The sequence below is a fragment of the Suricata suricatta genome, chromosome 1, assembly GCF_006229205.1.
Source record: "Suricata suricatta isolate VVHF042 chromosome 1, meerkat_22Aug2017_6uvM2_HiC, whole genome shotgun sequence".
Taxonomy (NCBI): domain Eukaryota; kingdom Metazoa; phylum Chordata; class Mammalia; order Carnivora; family Herpestidae; genus Suricata; species Suricata suricatta.
Genome location: NC_043700.1, coordinates 42,211,587 through 42,219,414, shown reverse-complemented (window position 1 = coordinate 42,219,414; position 7,828 = coordinate 42,211,587). Strand labels below are relative to the sequence as shown.

Below are 7,828 nucleotides of genomic sequence, written 5' to 3'. Positions count from 1 at the left end.
AAAATATGTGAACACACAAACACACGCATGAACAGAAAATGTACCCAAAGAGATGGAAATGGGATGAACATAAAGGAGACGTTCATTTCTTTGTATAATTATTTTAAATAGCACAACTTACGGGCAATTTTTACTTTTTTGTATTTTTTCAAATAAAATAAAAAGTTACTGGCTTTCTGTGTCTAGACTTGGGAAAAATCAATTTACCTCAGAAGTAGGCTTTGTTTAAAAAAAAATTCAGATAAGACCCTTCAGTTTCACACACGGAAACAAGATTCCATCCCAGGAGAAGACAGTGAAGTCACACTGTACATTACAGAATGAGCTGAAGTGGTGAGTGCTCTGTTTAGTGATGTAAAACTGGGCATAGATATAACAGAACCATGCCGCTGCAGAGCTAGATTTATTTTTCCACTTAAATAAGATTAAACTACACTGCAGTTAAAAATAATTGTTGGTTCTTGGAAGATCTAGGTTATTAATTCCACTACCGCCCCCTTTTCTGCCGTTGCTCTCAAAACACTATGAATCCCAAACCACATCTGTGGGGATAAATGGGTCTACCTCCCTTCACAACAGTTGGAAAACACTTGAGTTAAGAGACTGCAAAGAGGAATGGAACTTGGCCCAGAACCACGCAAACCATCCTGCAGTTTCTGCGTGGCCTTGGCGAAGTCCTGGAGGTCAGGGTGCTGGTGGGAAGATAACCATGTGGGTGGGGAAGGAGAAAGAGCCCTTCCTTTGAAGCATGCTGCACAAATTGTGAGGACAAGAAGAGGTGGTAAATTTTGTAGACCTCCACCTCAGTCTGAGGCAGAGAGGGTTGGGGGGCTGTCAAGGTGAAGAGAAACTGGAGCTTCTCTTGGTGTAAGGGATGAAGAGCCTGAGCTGGCTCCTCTGGGGCTATGCAAGGGTCCTGAGGTTGGGCTTGGTCTATGAGTTTCAAAAGTAAGTACTGTCTACAGTATACTTCTGCTGCCCGGTGTTCAGTCAGTTTCAGTGGAATGGCGGGATGAAGCAAGTGTGCGCTGGGTTAAAGAGCACGTGGAAGGTGAGGAAGTGGTGACAACAAAGCTGGGTCAAGGAGAGAAAGAGCGCTAACTAGGGAGTGTCTGGATCCCACAAACGAGTCATTCTGTGATCGGAAAAACCTTAGCGGGTTTTGAGGCTGAGGAAGGAGAGGGAGATGGGAGATGGAATATTACAGATGAAGAGGCTAGGTGATGGGACAAGGGGACAGCCGGGTAGGGACAGACTCAAGAGCACATATGAAGAGAGGATGGATACTTCATTCTCTGAGCTTGGAGAGAAAGAAAGGCTCAGAAGACTGTACAATGGATGTAGAGGGACAGAAAGCTAAAGGCCTGACAGGAGAGTCTACCTTCTCAATGAACTGTGAGCAGTTCAAAGAAGGGGAGAATGGAAGGCAAGTGAGAGGGGGCCTGGAAAGAACAAGAAAACTGGGCTGAAGAGTGGCTGTGCGGGCCCTCTGAGAACTGGGGACCATGAAGGGGACCTGAGTCTTGGAGACAGGATGATTTTCTCTAGCAGGGATGGCAGACCGTGGGGTTGGTCTGAGACTGTAGATGTGCTGGGGTCTCTGGGGTGGACCAAGGGAGTTGCAAAGAATCTGGATGCATGCTGTAGGCTGGGTAGGGAAGACAGGCCAGGAGGAAGCTGGTTGACCAAGAGGGCATGAAGGGACCACGGGCCTGGTGGCCTCTTCAGTGGTAGTAAGGCCATCAGTAGGCTGGAAGGGGAAAGGGGTACAGTCACGGAGGAGGAAATCTGAACCTGGTTTGCCGATTTAAGGGAAGGTGGAGCTGAAGTTACAAGCTCCTCAGAAATCCTGAGAAACTTGCCAGGAAACTACAGAAGGCAAAGAATTTTCTAAACTTCAGCTTATCACTAATTTCTACACATATCGAAAATAATCGACTGTTATGTTATAGACAATTCTTAGACAGAGGGTCAACCCTTGAAATGCACAAGATTAACTAACAACTAAATAATGCTACGAAAGGTCGGTTATATGCTCTTTTTCTAAGGATGCATACAGGACAACATCTTTCGTCACCTCAGATGGTACCCAGACCCCTCCCTTCTGAGCACCCACCTTCAGCAGCTCCACAGCCACGAGCACCTCCTCAGCAGGAACCTTGTTGTCCCCTAGCATGTTGGAAAGAGTCCACTTGAGGGGTTTCAGCAGGAAGACTCCAACCCCCCAGGAGATCCAGCTGCTGTCTACACTGGCCATGAAGTCTGACTCCCGCTGCAGCTCCCCTCGACTGCCAACAAAGAAAGAAAAAGGGTGTGTAGTAGGCTTGATGCAATGGCCCGTTTGGTCCCCACCTATCTGCTTCCCAAGAGAGAAATGTGACCATCACCATCATAATACCACTATCAGGTCCCTACTCTGTGCCAGCTATTATGAGCAGCACTGTTTCTGCTCCAGCTGTCAGCCCATGACAACTCTGAGACAGACGTTGTCGCTGGCATTTTAGTTAATGAGAAAATCCAGCGACCGAGGTGAGAGAGGCCAACTCTAAACTATAATTTGGTTCCAAAGTGCAAGTTCTCTACTAAGGCCGCAGAGGCACAGGAAGCTATTGGACCTATGCAGAGACCTTCATTTACAAATGAAGCTCAAAATGATAAAATGGGAGTAACAGTAATGGATTACTGTCAAGGCAAGACATGAGGAAATACACGAAGATGTTCAGAGAAAAGGTTTTCTGCTATTCCTAAGGCAGGGTGCAGATATGACATAAGCATTCTATGGCACTGGGAACAAGCAGCTACATTTACTGAGCGCTTACCATGGGCCAACCACTAACTATGCTAAGGGCTACATAAGGATTATGTTTTCAAATCCTCACTAGAAACCTAACTACCAATATCATCACCATCTTCTACGTGGTCAGACTGAAGCTTAAATAGAGGGGCACATAATTTAGCAAGTGGTAGAGCCAGGATTTAGCCCACAATGCTCGGCCCTCAAGCAAAGCTGTTAATTCCTGTGTTATGCTGCTTCTATAGTTATCTTCCTCAAAAATTCTCCCAGATGCCAGACCCCATCAAGCACCAGGAAGTGTCAGCAAAGTGTCAGTAGTCAGGAGAGGGGAAATCAAGGTCTTAAAGGTCTCTGGATGGGAAGAGGTACGGACTGATCCTACTGCACTAAAGAAGCCCAGACTGTTCTTGTCCCTTACCAACTTAAGTTATGGTCTCCTCCGTACCCCACTTGAGGAAGGAACTAAAACTTTGCACAGTACACTATCTCAGAACAAAGAAGTTTCAGAAACAGCTTGTCCCATCAGTGTCAGACAACGGAAAGGGACGGGGGAGATGGAGAAGATCTCTTACTCAGAAGTGCAGCAAACTCAAAGCAACATACTGACACTGACTTTCTTCTTCATTCACTGAAGGAGTGACTACGCTAGCTAGGCTGCTCTCAGTATATGTACCATGTGATGTGCAAATGATTTCAAATCAGGAGAGTTGGGGTTCAGTCCTGTCAGTACATCTAACTAGCTGTGTAAACCCAAGTAAGTTGCTCGACCTCAGTCTCAGTCTCCTCTTCTGTCTGCTGAAGATAATTCTATCACCTCGCCTGCAGGACTGCTGAGAAGGTCAGATGAAGTGGGGGTGGTATGCAAAGTATTTGCATACTATTAAGTGAGGTACATTAGATATCCATGCTACCACCTCAGGTACCTCCAAAATCCTGCACCTGTTGCACAGGTCGCACCTACAGGACTTTGTCAGGGCACTAAGGTACTCAGTAAAGCCCTCAACCTCCTTCATGTCCTCTGCTACAAACTGCCCGTGCCAAGGACAAGCCAAGACAGGCCAGACACATAACCTGTGCTGGGGGCTGCTGGCACTATCCCCACAGGCCTCTTTCCCACGACTGCCTTCTTCTTAGTCCTGTCCTTCCTTAGTTCAAAAAATCCTATCTCACAGACCTGCTCCAGGATAATTCAAATTTGGGAGCCCTTACAAAATAACTACACAACGGGATTCCACGCCAGACAAGTCATTGTCACCTCTGCCAGGCAGGTTTCTCCTCCAACCGTCTGGATCTAATCTCATCGGACTATCCTGGACCCCCAATTTGCCAGATGCCCATCTCTCTCTCCCTCCACACCCCTAACACAATTTCCTTCTCGTCCTCCGCCTACTCAACACACACACACCCGTTTCTGCGGGCCAGACCCCGGGCTGGGCGCGGTACCCTCAGGGAGCCACCCCCGCCCCCTGGCCCGGGCCCGCCCTCACCGTAGCAGGTCCTGCAGCACCGTGGCCAGCCCCAGCGGGACACTGCCCTTGCGCTGAAAGGCCTCCTGCAAGTCCCGCAGACGCAGGCGCACCACCCCCTGGCGGCGGCTGTGGCTCAGCACCAACGGAGCCCAGAAGCCCATCTTGCTGTCCCAGTCTGTGCTGTTCACCTCGCGACTCCTTTTGAAGGCGGAGAACAGAAAGGACATGCGCTCCTCATCCTCCTCCCACTCGGGGGGCAGTAGGCCCGCCGAGTCTCCCCCGGCTGGGGCCTCGGCCTCCCGCTCCGGGGACCACATCGGAACCCCAGCCCCGCCAAGGCTCCGAACACAACCCCGGCCCTGGTCCCCTTCCGCCCTAGTTCCCTCCCGGCTTCCGTTCTTTGACTACCTCTTTCTCTGTCATTACGTCATCGCCACCCCTAGCGTGAAATAAGTCCCGCGCCTTCTCAAGCGCCTGCGTCTCTCTGCCCTGTCTGCGCCAGGAGGCGGGATAATGACCCTTATTTTCTGAGAGGCTCAAAGCGCTTGCGCCAACCACTTCTCCCACCTTCTTTGTGCGGAAAGAAGGGCTCCGCGCGTGCGCGACGGGTGTGTGAGTGTCCCGCCCCCTACTGATCATAGAGTTTGGTGAAACATTGTAGAGAGGCCAACGCTTCTGCGCCTGAATTGTGGTTTCAGGTAGTGGGCCTGTAGAGTCCCGCTAAGGGGCGCCAGAGGCGTCAGGATCGCTGGTGAATCACACACAGTACGCCGCTCCTCACCAGCTTCTACTTCAGACACTTAAACTTCCAAGATAGCTTCCTTTTACGGTAATATCAGCGGATACACACTGTCGATTACTCAAGCTCTGTGACCATGTATAAACTGATTTTGAAAGATATTATGAGCTTCTACTATTCTTGCTTCCCACCGTCTGCCCTGGAGTGCCCCTCATTTCTTAGGGCCAATATCCTGCTGATCCTCAAGATGGAGCTGAATTCTAATCTTCCTTGAAACCTTCCCCAACTGTCCTGACTCATTGTTGATCTCTTTACTGAACTTCAGTTAGCATTTACTGTTCTGTAGCCTGTACCCTAGTTCTCTCAGGACAGGTGCAGTGGCTTAAATATGGTGCTACGATATATAGCGGTGCTGGAGAAATACCCCATAAACTGGAAGGTGCACAGCTTGACCCGTACCCTTCTAATATCTTAGAATCTTGTTAGGATGAAAGAGATGAGAGCTCACATGCATGAGAAGATTCTTACCAAAAAAATCTTTTGAGCAGTAAACATGTCCAGTGTGTTAAGAATAAATAGATTTTCTTTTTAATTGAACGGTTTAAAAGATGAAAGGAATCTCTCGTTTAATGGAACTGGTAACAATCACCAGAGTTGGGTATGAATCTGGTCTGTGCCCCTCACTGTGGGACCTTGGTCAATTACCCAACACTTCTATTTGAAGAAAATGTTACAATGTACGTAAAGTACTTAACTACCCACCATCACCAAATGGCAAGATGTTTAGTAGTTGGAACTCAGTCGCAAGGAAGAATTTTAATAAGCATTTTGAAGGGGGAGAAGGGATATGATTAGTTATACGAATTAATGTGTCAGCTGATACTGATGTATTGCGTTACATTTCTTTAGGCATTTTCAGTCTCATTTGATATTTATAACAATTGGCAAGAAGTCTCTCCCTGACCATACTCTAGATGGGTTCTTCTGAACCCTCTTCTTGACGAGGCCTGTCACCCTTGACCTACAAAGACCTCGACAAACATAGTTTCTAAAGGCTTCAAGGCCACATCCCTAGGATAACCCTAGCCCCCCTCAAAGTGCTGCTCAAAAACTCAAGGTTGTCAAGAATTTTGACTGTCTAACCCTGTCTCCCAGCCTCTGCGGAAGAGGAAGACTAATTTCTTTAAGTTAGTTGGCACACCCAGATGGGTTTCACAGGGATCACCTCCCCTTCTAGCATTTTGTAATTTATCATTGCCCTCACTCTACTGAGACCCCCTCACTCTCTTGCCTGTTCCCTTATTTGCCCTTTGAAAAGCCTAGTCACCTCTATATAAGGACGTTGAGTAAAATTTGCGCTGGACACTTTTCCTATGGTAATAGCAGATTACTGACTAAAATGCATCCTTACCTCTTTAACGAGTGCACAGTCGTGTCCTAAGAAGCACATTTCTGTTGTGCCATCACTCAGGAAAACGGCTGGTTGGTTTGGGTCATGAGGAAACCAGGTTGTTTTCTCAGCTAAGCCTCTGGATCTGAGTTAAAACAGTCCTGCTCCTAAGCATTTTCAGGAGCCAGAAAGTGCCACTGGGTTCCTGACACCTGTAAGCAGAGGGTTCTCTGCTTCCACCTTTTGGGGACTGGAGGAGCTACTGGGAGTAGTGGAGAGCAGAAACAGCCATGGGGATCCTGAGAGGGGTGACTGGGTACATGGCAAGCTCTTTCTCGATGAGGGTCCCCAGCTGCTACACCCTCCTTTACTCTGCATGCTTGGCTCGTTTTCATCTTTTAGGTAACAGCTTAAAAATCGCTTCCTCAGAAAGGCCTTGTCTGAACAACCTATCTAACATAGCACCCTTGGAATTTTAGGAAGGATGGATCAGTTTGACACCTGCTGATTAATCTTAACATCACAGAAGGACAACCAGACATGACATGCCTCCTGAAGTAATGTGATAGCAAGTACATAGAGCTGCCTGTGAAGTATTTTTGTCAAAAAATGGAACCTGAATGTGATCAAGCTACTAGATCTAAATACTAGTTTATAGAAGTTAAAAAAAAATCAGAAGGTGGAAGTACATGTTAAATGAAAACTAAGGTTGCAATCAGCAAAATCTAGACTGGGGAATTCTACTAGCTAAAGACCTTATTTCCTCAGCAAATAATGATAATGAAGAGATTTTTATTATACATGTTATCAATCCAATTTGGATCCAATTTGCATAAATAATCATAAAAACTCAACTATGATAACTAGACACTTCCAATATTAACTGGATATTTGGTGGTATTTAGCAAACTGAGGAATAATATGTGGGTCTTATTAAAGGCATTTATATTTTGAAGATATATCTAAAGCATTTATGAGTGAAACTGTATGATATTTGTGGCAGGACGTTGGGTGGGAGAGAGTAGGGATGTATCGATGAGTATAAATCTCATGCCCTGTACCCAGCACATAGCCTGGCACTTAGATATCATTTAATTGTTTTAATGACTAAATAAATGACCTAGACCTGCATCACGGTTTCATCTCAGTAAATAGTTAAATGACCTCAGACAAGCAGATTTCCTTCCAGATTCCTCCTCTGTGAATTAGGTTCTATACTCTGATCTTGAGGATTTTTTTTTCTGGTGCCCACTATCTGATTCTAAATGTAATATCTGTTGTAGATATGTGAATGATTGCAGAAGCTCTTTAGTTCTGGAAAGTCTGAAGAACAAAATGCCACCGAAATATCACCATATCATTTCATGGCAGTGATATTTATTTACTGATGCCCCAATATGGTTTTCATCAGACACCTAAGCAGCCTCACTCCTGCT

At 46.5% G+C, this 7,828-nt stretch overlaps 1 protein-coding gene and 1 long non-coding RNA gene across 2 annotated transcripts in view; one reads left to right on the top strand and one right to left on the bottom strand.

Annotated features, from left to right (window-relative positions):
* Positions 1–4,667, bottom strand: part of CHMP7 (charged multivesicular body protein 7) — a 12,357-nt gene extending 7,690 nt beyond the window's left edge. Inside the window, exons 1-2 of the mRNA XM_029937708.1 lie at positions 4,282–4,667; positions 2,117–2,288 (exon numbers count right to left, since the gene is read on the bottom strand). Coding sequence (XP_029793568.1) covers positions 2,117–2,288; positions 4,282–4,580 — 471 coding nt within the window. The 5' untranslated portion in view covers positions 4,581–4,667. The remainder of the gene's footprint in view (positions 1–2,116; positions 2,289–4,281) is intronic.
* Positions 4,668–4,754: 87 nt separating this feature from the next.
* On the top strand, positions 4,755–6,942 carry LOC115290029. The gene is made up of 3 exons (XR_003907921.1): positions 4,755–4,871; positions 4,962–5,092; positions 6,872–6,942. It is a non-coding gene; the product is annotated as an uncharacterized LOC115290029 (long non-coding RNA).
* Positions 6,943–7,828: the final 886 nt, after the last annotated feature.